Source organism: Ranitomeya variabilis, chromosome 3, assembly GCF_051348905.1.
Source record: "Ranitomeya variabilis isolate aRanVar5 chromosome 3, aRanVar5.hap1, whole genome shotgun sequence".
NCBI classification, from domain to species: Eukaryota; Metazoa; Chordata; class Amphibia; order Anura; family Dendrobatidae; genus Ranitomeya; species Ranitomeya variabilis.
The window spans coordinates 551950785-551964231 of NC_135234.1; the positions used below are offsets into that span (position 1 = coordinate 551950785).

Consider the following 13447-nt stretch of genomic DNA (forward strand, 5'->3'; position numbering starts at 1 on the left):
TATAACATGAGTAGAATCCCCACAATAGAAACACAATCCATTCTTCCGTCTAAAATTCTGTCGCTCGCTCCTGGACAGAATTCTATCACACTGCATACTTTCTGGCGTCTTTTCCATAGACACCGCCAGATGGTGCACCGGTTTGCGCTCCCGCAGACGCCTATCAATCTGAATAGCCATTGTCATGGACTCATTCAGACCTGCAGGCACAGGGAACCCCACCATAACATCCTTAACGGCATCAGAGAGACCTTCTCTGAAAGTTGCCGCCAAGGCGCACTCATTCCACTGAGTAAGCACAGACCATTTACGGAATTTTTGGCAGAAAACTTCAGCTTCGTCTTGCCCCTGAGATAGTGCCATCAAAGTTTTTTCTGCCTGAAGTTCCAAATGAGGTTCCTCATAAAGCAAGCCCAAGGCCAGAAAAAACGCATCCACATCGCGTAACGCAGGATCCCCTGCTGGCAATGAGAAGGCCCAATCTTGAGGGTCACCCCTGAGCAAGGAAATCACAATCCTAACCTGCTGAGCAGGGTCTCCAGCTGAACGAGACTTCAGGGACAAATAAAGCTTACAATTATTTCGGAAATTCTGGAAGCTAGCTCTATTCCCTGTGAAGAACTCCGGCAAAGGAATTCTCGGCTCAGATACCGGAGCATGTACCACAAAATCTTGTAAATTTTGTACTTTCGTGATGAGATTATTCAAACCCGCAGTTACACTCTGGAGATCCATTATTGTCAGGTGCACACAGAGCCATACAGAGATTAGGAGGAGAGAGAGAAAAAAGACTGCAGCAAGGCAGACTGGAGGAAAAAAAAAAAAAAAAAAAAAAAAAAAAAATTCCAGCAGACTTCTTATAACTCTCCTTTCTCAACCTGGGTCTTTAACACTTTATGGGCCGGTCAAACTGTCATGATCTCTGCAGGCAGAGATCATAGCAAGCCTATAGAGGGACAAGCTCTCGGAAGATGGAACTATACTGACCATGAACTAAGCCTGCCGCGCAACTAGAAATAGCCAGGTAGCATTTCCTATTTATCGCTAGATGCCCAGCTCTGGCCTAAGACCTAAATAGCTAGCAGAGGGAAATATAAGACCTGGCTCACCTCTAGAGAAATATTCCAAAGAAGACAGTAGCCCCCCACATATAATGACGGTGAGTTCAGATGAAACAACAAACGCAGCAGGAAAATAGTCTTAGCAAATTTGAGGTCCGCTTACTAGATAGCAGAAGACAGATAGTATACTTTCATGGTCAGCAGAAAAACACTAACAAAACACCATCCAGAGATTACCTTAAACTCTGGCATTAACTCATAACGCCAGAGTAGCAATCCCTGATCAACGAGAGCTTTCCAGACACAGTAACAAAACTTCAGCTGTGAACTGGAACAAATAGGCAAAACAAAACATGGACTAAAGTCCAACTTATCTAGTAGTTGTCTAGAAGCAGGAACAAGCACTGAGAGGCATCAGATAACATTGTTGACCGGCAAGAAACCACCAGAGAAATGAGCTTAAATAGCGACACCCACTACTGATGGAACCAGGTGAAACAGGAAAGAGGATGACAAGTCCAATTCCACAAGCGGCCACCGGGGGAGCCCAGAATCCAAATTCACAACAGGTAACCCTAACCACACCCCTAGCCCTGACACACCCATAATTCTAATCCCAACCCTAATCCAAACGTAAATGTAATCCAAACCCTAACCCTAACTTTAGCCCCAACCCTAACTTTACCTCCAACCCTAGCCCTAACCCTACCCCTAACCCTAACCCTAAACGTGACTGAAATACGTGGCACTGAAATACGTGGCACTGAAATACGTGGCACTGAAATACGTGGCACTGAAATATGTGGCACTGAAATACGTGGCACTGAAATACGTGATACGTGGCACTGAAACACGTGGCACTGAAATACGTGATACGTGGCACTGAAATACGTGGCACTGAAATATGTGGCACTGAAATACGTGGCACTTAAATACGTGGCACTTAAATACGTGGCACTGAAATATGTGATACGTGGCACTGAAATACGTGGCACTGAAATACGTGGCACTGAAATACGTGGCACTGAAATACGTGGCACTTAAATACGTGGCACTTAAATACGTGGCACTGAAATACGTGGCACTGAAATACGTGGCACTGAAATACGTGGCACTGAAATACGTGGCACTTAAATACGTGGCACTTAAATACGTGGCACTGAAATATGTGATACGTGGCACTGAAATACGTGGCACTGAAATACGTGGCACTGAAATACGTGGCACTGAAATACGTGGCACTTAAATACGTGGCACTTAAATACGTGGCACTTAAATACGTGGCACTGAAATATGTGATACGTGGCACTTAAATACGTGGCACTGAAACACGTGGCACTGAAATACGTGATACGTGGCACTGAAATACGTGGCACTGAAATACGTGGCACTGAAATACGTGGCACTTAAATACGTGGCACTGAAATATGTGATACGTGGCACTTAAATACGTGGCACTGAAACACGTGGCACTGAAATACGTGATACGTGGCACTGAAATACGTGGCACTGAAATACGTGGCACTGAAATACGTGGCACTTAAATACGTGGCACTGAAATATGTGATACGTGGCACTGAAATACGTGGCACTGAAATACGTGGCACTGAAATACGTGGCACTGAAATACGTGGCACTGAAATACGTGGCACTGAAATACGTGGCACTGAAACACGTGGCACTGAAATACGTGATACGTGGCACTGAAATACGTGGCACTGAAATACGTGGCACTGAAATACGTGGCACTGAAATACGTGCAACTGAAATACGTGGTACTAAAATATGTGGCACTGAAATACGTGATACGTGGCACTGAAATACGTGGCACTGAAATACGTGATACGTGGCACTGAAATACATGGCACTGAAATACGTGGCACTGAAATACGTGGCACTGAAATACGTGGCACTGAAATACGTGGCACTATGACTGTCAGAAAATGTTCATTAAACGGTTAGGGGTGAGGTTAGGGGTAGAGTTAGGGTTAGGGTTTGGATCCCTTTATCACCTTGATGGTGGTGGGTGGCTTTTCAGTGTGTTTTCTGTTTTTTTTCGATAAAAATGCATGCGTTTTTAACGCAAACAAACGCATGTGCTTAAAAACGCAAGAAAATACTGCAGGTTGTATTTCTGAAAATGAACGCATGCAGAAAAAAAACGCATGCGTTTGAAAACGCGACCAAACGCGTACAAAAAAACCGCATGCGTTTTCAATGTTAAATATAGGGAAAAAACGCATGCGTTTTTTTGTGCAAAAAACGCTGCAGACAAAAACGCAAGTGTGAAACCAGCGACGCTTTTTATAGCAAAAAAGTTTTTGCGTCTCCACATTTTGAGACCTATAATTTTTCCACATTTTGCTCCACAGAGTCATGTGAGGTCTTGTTTTTTGCGGGACGAGTTGACGTTTTTATTGGTAACATTTTCGGACACGTGACCGTTTTTGATCGCTTTTTATTCCGATTTTTGTGAGGCAGAATGACCAAAAACCTGCTATTCATGAATTTCTTTTGGGAGAGGCGTTTATACCGTTCCGCGTTTGGTAAAATTGATAAAGCAGTTTTATTCGACGGGTCAGTACGATTACAGCGATATCTCATTTATATCATTTTTTTATGTTTTGGCGCTTTTATACGATAAAAACTAAAATATAGAAAAAATAATTATTTTGGTATCGCTTTATTCTCAGGACTATAACTTTTTTATTTTTTTGCTGATGATGCTGTATGGCGGCTTGTTTTTTGCGGGACAAGATGACGTTTTCAGCGGTACCATGGATATTTATATCAGTCTTTTTGATCGTGTGTTATTCCACTTTTTGTTCGGCGGTATGGTAATAAAGCGTTGTTTTTTGCCTTGTTTTTTTTTTTTTCTTACGGTGTTTACTGAAGGGGTTAACTAGTGGGGCAGTTTTATAGGTTGGGTCGTTACGGACGCGGCGATACTAAATATGTGTACTTTTATTGTTTTGGTTTTTTTATTTAGATAAAGAAATGTATTTATGGGAATAATATATATTTTTTTATTATTATTTATTTAGGAATTTTTTTTTTTTTTTTTTTACACATGTGGAAAAATTTTTTTTTTACTTTTTTACTTTGTCCCAGGGGGGGACATCACAGATCATTGATCTGGCAGTGTGCATAGCACTCTGCCAGATCGACGATCTGCTGTGCAGGGCTGCAGGCTTACCAAGTGTCTGCTCTGAGCAGACACTCGGTAAGCCACCTCCTTCCCTGCAGGACCCGGATGCCGCGGCCATCTTGGATCCGGGACCTGCAGCCAGGAAGGAGGTAGGAGACCCTCGCAGCAACGCGATCACATCGCGTTGCTCCGGGGGTCTCAGGGAAGCCCGCAGGGAGCCCCCTCCCTGCGCGATGCTTCCCTATACCGCCGGTACACTGCGATCATGTTTGATCGTGGTGTGCCGGGGGTTAATGTGCCGGGGGCGGTCCATGACCGCTCCTGGCACATAGTGCCGGATGTCAGCTGCGATATGCAGCTGACACCCGGCCGCGATCGGCCGCGCTCCCCCCGTGAGCGCCGCTGATCGGTGATGACGTACTATCCCGTCGGCGGTCATACGGGCCCACCCCACCTCGACGGGATAGTACGTCTGATGTCAGGAAGGGGTTAAAGTAATACATTTGAAAACTTAATTCACATGAACAATGCCAGATCAGAATTCTAAAACTTGTTCTTGAACTGTACAGCCGGTAAATGTTTTATGGATCCATTGAAGAGTGCAGCTAGATTAATTACTGCTTCCAACTATTTGATAAATCCACTTGTGCTGGTAATTAATCTACCAATGCTTCTCTGATGAGATAGAAAAAGAGCCCACTGCACAATCAGAAAGGCTGGATAGAAGGTTTTATCAGCATTCTGCAAGACATTTATCACTACATCCTTCATAAATCCCTTTTTTCAGTTTGCAAAACCAATTCTTTTTAAAGCTTTGCAGATTTCATTTTTAACTCCTTATTGGCTGCCTACCTTCCCTTTATACTGTATGTCAGTAATTAAGCACTTCATTTTATAGCGAGGCATAACTGTCAGAAACTGTTAAAGCCACGTTACAGAAAGTAGAAACAGTATATTTTATGGTAGAGGTACTAAGAATTAATAAAATAATCAAGTTACTCCATTCAATTAATTTCAGCCAAGGATACCTGAAGCAATACCATTATGCAGTCATCTACTGTAGCTATTGTATGTCATAAATAAACAAAAATCTTCCAAATTATCATTTTAACCTCTTAAGTTCCAAAGGATTTTCATTTTTCTTTTTTCAATTTTTTACCCTTCAAGGGCAATCATTTTTAATTTTTTCATATACAGTGAAGAAATAAGTATATGATCCTTTGCTGATTTTGTAAGTTTGCCCACTGACAAAAACATGAACAGTCTATAATTTTAAGGGTAGGTCAATTTTAACATTGAGAGATAGAATATCAAAAACAAAATCCAGAAAATCACATTGTATAAATTATATAAATTTATTTGCATTTTGCAGTGAGAAGTATTTGATCCCTCTGGCAAACAAGACTTAATACTTGGTGGCAAAACTCTTGTTGGCAAGCACAGCAGTCAGATGTTTTTTGTAGTTTATGATGAGGTTTGCGCACATCAGGAGGAATTTTGGTCCACTCCTCTTTGCAGATCCTCTCTAAATTAATAAGATTTTCATGCTGTCGCTTGGCAACTCGGAGCTTCGACTCCCTCCATAAGTTTTCTATGGGATTAAGGTCAGGAGACTGGTTAGGCCACTCCATGACCTTAATGTGCTTCTTTTTGAGCCACTCCTTTATTGCCTTGGCTAAATGTTTTGGGTCATTGTCTTGCTGGAACATCCAGCCACAACATTTTTTTAAAGTCTTGGTGGAGGGAAGTAGGTTGTCACTCAGGATTTTACGGTACATGGCTCCATCCATCCTCCCATTGATGCAGTGAAGTAGTCATGTGCCCTTATCAGAGAAACACCCCAAAAACATAGCATTTCCACATTCATGCTTGACAGTGGTGTTGGTGTTCTTTGGGTCACAGGCAGCATTTCTCTTTCTCCAAACATGTCGAGTTGAGTTAATGCCAAAGAGCTTAATTTTTTTTCATCTGACCACAGCACCTTCTCCCAGTCACTCACAGAATCATCCAGGTGTTCATTGGCAAACTTCAGATGGGCCTGCACATGTGCCTTCTTGAGCAGGGGGACATGGCGGGCACTGCAAGATTTTAAACCTTTACGACGTAATGTGTTAGCAATGGTTTTCTTGGTGACTGTGGTCCCAGCTGCCTTGAGATCATTAACAAGTTTCATCGTGCAGTTTTATTCTGATCTCTCACCTTCCTCATGCTCAAGGATACTTCACGAGGTTAGATTTTGCATAGTGCCCCAGATCGATGTCGATTGACAGTCATTTTGTATTTCTTGCATTTTCATACTATTGCACTAACATTCCTCTCCTTCTCACCCAGCATCTTACTTATGGTTTTGTAGCCCATTCCATCTTTGTGCAGGTCTATGATCTTGTCCCTGACATCCTTAGAAAGCTCTTTGGTCTTGCCCATGTTATAGAAATTAGAGTCTGACTGATTAATTGAGTCTGTGGACAGGAGCCTTTTATAAAGGTGACTATGTAAGACAGCTGTCTTTAATGAAGCTAACAAGTTGATGAGGAGCCTCTAACTGGTCTGTAGGAGCCAGAACTCTTAATGGTTGGTAGGGGATCAAATACTTATTTCTCACTGCAAAATGCAAATAAATGTATATAATTTATACAATGTGATTTTCTGGATTTCATTTTTTATATTCTGTCTCTCAATGTTAAAATTAACCTACCCTTAAAATTATAGACTGTTCATGTCTTTGTCAGTGGGCAAACTTACAAAATCAGCAAGGGATCAAATAATTATTTCCTTCACTGTACCTAGCGATACAAGAACTTGTTTTATGCAGGAGAGGATGTAGTTTATATGACAATATGCCTTTTACCATACAATATACTGAATAATGAGAAACAAATACTAATGAAAGAAAATTTTAAACATTTTCTTTGGTAGAGGAAGAGGGTTCATTCTGACTGCTGATATGACTATTTTATCTCTTTTAATTGAATTTTTTAAGGAGGTGTAGAGACTGAAAAACCTTAAGTCTTAGATTTCAATGTTATTTTTCTTCATGGTGTTTACCTTAAGTTCAATTAATTTTATATTGTGATAGACCAGACTTATTTGGATGCAATAGCAATGCCAACTGATTTTTTTTATCTCTTTATTTTTAAAGGAAGATATGGCGTTGATTGAAATTTTACCATTTTTACCATTTTTTTATATTTTTAAAGTTTTTTTTCCAATTTCTAACCTTAATTTTCAGTCCTAGTAGGGGACTTGAACCTGTGATAATTTGATTGCGTATATTATATACTGCAATACAGTTGTATTCAGTATACTGTCCATAATGTATAAATAAGGTAAATTTCAGTCTCATACAATGTGAAGCCTATGGCTGTGCTTCACAGGATTTCAAAGATAGCAGCCACGTGGTTGGGGGCTTATAGTAGTTGGATGAACATAGGAGTAGGTACTTCATCTGGTATCCACTGCATATGGAGGCAGCTTAGCTCCTGAGCCCTCTCCATACTTGCGGAACCCTATCTCGGATGTACGGTTATGTAATTTTGCACTATGGAGTTAAAGAAGTTGGCCACAAAATGTAGCATCTGTTAATTTAATTTTCACTTAGAATAGAAATCTCCTTTAACTCTATAGATATTGTTTGAATTACAAGTGTAAATGTACTGTAGATGCATTTGTATATTATACTCTGTCCATAGACTTTAAAGGGTACATACTATCTGCACGAAAGTAATGCATGCTGATATACATGTCATCAGTATGTTACAGTATTGAATTCCTATTGCATTTATTTTTCTATAAGTCTGACTAATGTAATTCTATTTTCTTTCTAGAAGATAGTAATCAGAATTATGGATTTATTTAAAATATATCAGGAAATTGTCTAAAGACACGTTATACAATGCTTAAGCTTTATGATCTCATATCTGATGTAATTAGGTCTATAATATATTTATAATATATATACATGTTATATAAGTTTATTAATGCACTCATGAGAAACTGGCCTTGAAGACAAGATAAGAAGTTCATTTCAGCCAGAAATTAAATAGTTTCATAGCAGACTTTTTGTTAAATTGGCTAACTGACGGGGGGGGGATTTATTCAGACTCGAACTACTGTATATCTGATCCTCTTTATATCACTTAATCAACACTAAACAATTTTTATATCCAACAATATTGAATATATATATATTTCCATACCGACAAAAAGATTCCATTCAATGTCCAAATCAGCCTGATTGGCTAAACAGCCCTTCAAAACGTTGAGGCAGTAGTTGGTGCAAGGCTTCAAGTTGGGCATCCCCCGACAGTATGGACAATACAGCATCTTCAGTAATGCTCGAAGACATCCTGCATTCGGACTCAGCTGTAGAGATAGACATATGTGTCAAGCAATTTTACTGAAAAGTTATCAAGTTCAGTATTCATCTCAGCTAAAAAGTAAAATAGTAGTAAATATTCAGAGTTTTGCAAATTACTATATTTTTATAAAGGGAATGTGAAAACATGACAATTCTCTGCCATCAGGCTTGTAGTATTTGCACAATCCCTAAAAATTACTATTCACATATAAATTACTGTACATGAAGTTCTTCAGAGCTGGTTAAGAAATTTTACTAAAAACTTCATTCACTGAAAGCCTATTCAATTCAAATAAAGATTAAACTTAAAGATTAAAAAAAACCTTTGCAATGTAATAGTTCACAGATTTAGACCAAGTGTTCTTAGCAGTCATCAAATAGTTGTATGGAATTGGAAGCAAGAAATGCACTTAGTGTGAACAGGCAGGAAGGAAAATGTATCCTTGTGCACTGCCCTCATCATTGAGCTCCCTTTCTTCATTTCTACTTCAGGAATATGTCTTGAAAGACAGTGGACAAACATGACTGCACTGCTTCTGTTATGTCTCCTTTACTCCTGATTTCTAATATTATGTTGAAAACTGGGTGACAGGAGGGAGGAAATGTACTTAGATTGGCATTTCCTGCAGCAGTTTTAAACCAGAGACCAATAGAGTAAAATACAGAAAACTTATTAAGAATTTTAGACTTATTACATTTTTGTAAATGTGTACATCTTCCATATGTATGTGTGGCAGAAAAGTCAAATATATCCAAAATATGGTCTTTAATTTCTCCCATTTTCTCATGAAAATTATGATAAACTTGCTGAGTTGTAGGAGGCACCTCCCTTCCTGCTAAACTCACCCTCTTTCCAGAAAAGTGATGGGAGCAGGATAAATGAAAATTCTTAGTGCAAAAACATTTATTTCATTATATAGATATTCACTTTTTTCACCAGTAAACTGGCTCAAGTGTCACATCCTAGTAGAAAATTGATGGGATGTGTTTAAAGCCCCCAGTCACTGGTTTATAGTTTTAATATCAAATTCGTCAGGTTCGCTGAATTTTTTAACAACATTTGATTCACTGCGAATCTCAGTACTGCAAGGTCTCTAATTTCTTGGAAAAGATGTGTATGTATAGTTATAACACCCTGAGGTCTACTAGGACTGTATTGAACTCCTTTTGAGCTCTAGAGCATAAACAGAGCATTAGTAATGTCCAAGTAACCTAGGGGAAACAGATGGTAACTAGTAGTAACCAATTGCTTAACAGACTTTTTAGGCTACTTAAATTGTAAACCTTCAAAAAAACACTATTTGTTTGGCATGCATGGTTCCAAAATTGGACTAATACAATAGAAAGTGGACCAAAAATATATTGTTATACAACACACACAATTTGTGAAGTTGACACTTGCATTGACATTTCTGAAATTAGAATGTTTTTGTGTTTTCTTTTTTATTACAAAAAAGTAAAAGAAATGCAAAATAAAAAAAGCTTATACCAGGTGTATATCAGGTGTGTATCACTGTGTCACAATCCAGGAAACACATTTTTTTCTAACATACAAGCCTTGGCTCAGGATTTTTCTTAACCAGCGAAATAAAGATGAAGGGGAATTAAATTGCCCTCTTTGTTTGCAGTGTGCAAATAAATGGTGTAATTAAGGAGCTGTACTAAAATATATCATAAATCAATCAATTCACAGTTACACTGACTCTACACTGTAGGTCCAGAAACTCCTTACCACTTGTATTCTTAGGTCAGGGTCACACTTGCGAGTGCAATGCGAGAAAGAAAGAAACATGCAGCCGAACTCTCTGGTCCCGAGTGCCAGAGGCAGTGTCGGGTATTGATGCGAAAGACTCATGCGAGTCTCCGGCCTTATTGACAGACTAAGACTACTGCTCCCCTTTCCAATGTTCTTCAGAACTGCAGTGGGATACCAACATCACAAGTTGTGCACTTCCATCCCCTATTCTTAGCTTTTAATTTCTTTAAATGATGGCTGCTTACTAGAGATGGGTGAACCTGAACAGTAAAGTTTGGCATCCATACCGAGCACCCACAGTCACGGACACCGAACATGGACTTCACAAGGAAGTCCGTGTTACTCTTCAGGTTCAGCCCCCTGAACACCAGGTGTTTGTCGCACTGTGCATGACAGCACGGCAAACACTGCTTCTGATCGGTGGTAAAATCCTCACCAAAGGTTAGACAGCAGCAGATCCCAAATAACAGCATGAGTCCGCAGCTGTGATCGGAGGTATAAAGTTTGGTGTCGGCTGATGGGACTGTGATCATCTGTATAGCTTAAAACTCAATGCAACCCTCAAAGGGCAAGAAACTAAAATTATCTTGGATTCACAAAAAGATATGCTTCTATAAATATTTCCCAAATTTCTCCTGAGATAAAATATTTGAAAATTGTGAGCGGTTTCTGTGAAACCTTGTAATCGCAACCCAAAAGACAAAAACAAGTATGACCAAAACTGCTGGTTTGCCTTTAATTCAGTTTTGTTTTTAACTTCAGCAGACTTAAACTAACTGCTGAATCTAAAAACTTACTAATTATAGATGAGTGGATCTTTTTAAAAATTTGAATTTGGCGGTTTTGCCAAAGTTTCACTAGAATTCAATTTAATTATAAAATGTCTTATTTAGTGGGAAATATGTGTATAATGCTTAGAGTTCCCATTTGGAGTATATTGAGGCTATTTTAATCTCTGTAATGCAAATATAGCCTTTTTAATATGCAAGTGGCACATTATACTGGCTGTGATATCCCACATATTGACTGAGCTATTCCATGTGAGTTATTTGCTGCAGGGCATTGTGGGGAATCTCACATGGCTATATTAGATACTATTAGCATGTACATAGGAATTTTTTGTTGTTCCAGATCCTATCGAATCAAATCACAGATTGTTCAAATACATGTCAAACTGCTAATTTCAGCAAATTTGACTCCAACCTGATCATCCGCAGATCACTCTTACCATTTCTATTACAGACCCATTTCAGCATATTACATTTTTACTACCACCCTCCCGCCCCACATAGTGTTGGGATTTGTCTACTAGCAGCATCAGAGGTTACATGTGCCTCTGCAGTAAAACAAAATAAATACCAATTTTGGCTTAGTTTTGTGCAATATATTTCTTATTTTCTTACAAAATCCCATGATAGGCTTATAGATTTACACTGTCTCATGACTACTTAGCAGCATAGTACATTACATAGCTGTATTGTAACAAATTAATTATAACGTGTACCGGAATATTAGTTTTTATCTTTACAGCATTTCATAACAAAATTTTATTGATGCAACATTGTTTTTTGTTATATTGCTGTTATCGCTGTTTATGTAAGGGAATGTACATGAAAAACTATTATACCTTTGGAAGGTAGAATGAGAAATGAAAGGTTACTGAAAAAGTCTCAAGCAAATGCCTTCTTTTATAGGATTTGCTTTGATGATGGCTCATTATTATGATTCCCCTGAAGCATGAAGGTTGTAAAGCACCAAAGCACAGTAGAGCTGTACGTATGGTATTCTGCATATTGCTAATGTTCATTCATTAGGCCATTAGACTTTTTTATTGCACCAAACAGTTGCGGCTGAATATTTCATAGTCCCACAATTCACAGAACAATATTTTATCAACTCTTTAATATTCTGCATTATATTCTTATATTGTTCCCACAAGGCATTAAAGTAGGCAAGGAAATAAATAAAATGCATACTTTGTTTTAAACCCCTATCTATAACTTATAATCTTTTTTTTCCATTACAGCCATTAATTGCTCTATAACAGACTATCACTGCATCTTAGTTTAATGTAACAAATGAAGCATCTGTTGGGCAAACTAGACGTAAGTTCTCAGAGTCTCACAAATCTCCGGTCATCAGCCTTGTATACTCTAAACAAGCTAAACATGTTTCAATATCTTAACAATTGTTGATATTTTACTGAAAACTTTACAGGTTTCTTGTTTGTAAATTTCAATTTGCATAAAGAGTTCATAAGTATATTGGGGAATTACCTAAAACATTTCACCTAATACTATATATATATTATTTGAACGATATAATATAATTTAGCCATGAACAGGTCCATCAATAGAATAAAGATTGCCCAAAAATTTCTGAATTTTGCTATTGGACATTAAACTGGGAGTATAATATCAAATTATCGCTATTTGGAAGGGGTGTTATTTTACTTATCCCAAATAATAGAGCACATTATAAAGTTTCTTTTGGAGGTTTATCAAAGTGAACCTTTATTCAAAGAGGTATTCCCATCTCCAAGATACTATGCCAATATGTAGTAAATGTAATAATAGCAAATACCTCCATAAATGTGGTATAGCTCTTCTGATTCGCTATGTCGACTACCCCATGTGCAGACATTGCAGTAGCTTAGGTATCCATGGTTATGACCACTAACAGCTAACTAACAACTAAATAACTGTCCCTATATCGTAACCGTGGATCCATAAGCTCCTGCAATGCCTTTTGCATGGAATAAGTGACATAGCAAATCAGAAGAACTATATTTAATTTCCAATTGGAGGCATTTGCTAATATTATTATTATTACACCTACTACATGTTGGGATAGCATTTTGGAGATAGGGATACCCCTTTAATAGTATACATTACGTGCTCTCTGACTTTATAGTAAAAGTAAGGATATCCAAGGCCCGGTTGTCTTATTTAATTAACTTATTTGTTAGTGTAATTACATAAAAATATCTATGACATTTCATCTACAGATGGTCTTTATCAAGCCATATAAAAAGAGAGATTTCATATACAGACACAGACACATGCGAGGCCACTTATTGTTGGGTCTCAATGAGCTATTCCTCCTCACCCCTCTCATCAATCTAA

General features: G+C 38.4%; 1 protein-coding gene across 1 annotated transcript in view; it reads right to left on the reverse strand.

Annotated features, from left to right (window-relative positions):
• The window catches only part of GPC6 (glypican 6), a 1709607-nt gene that overhangs the window by 662508 nt on the left and 1033652 nt on the right, over positions 1 to 13447 (reverse strand). The window contains exon 4 of the mRNA XM_077297170.1: positions 8406 to 8571. Within this exon, the coding sequence (XP_077153285.1) occupies positions 8406 to 8571 (166 nt within the window). The remainder of the gene's footprint in view (positions 1 to 8405; positions 8572 to 13447) is intronic.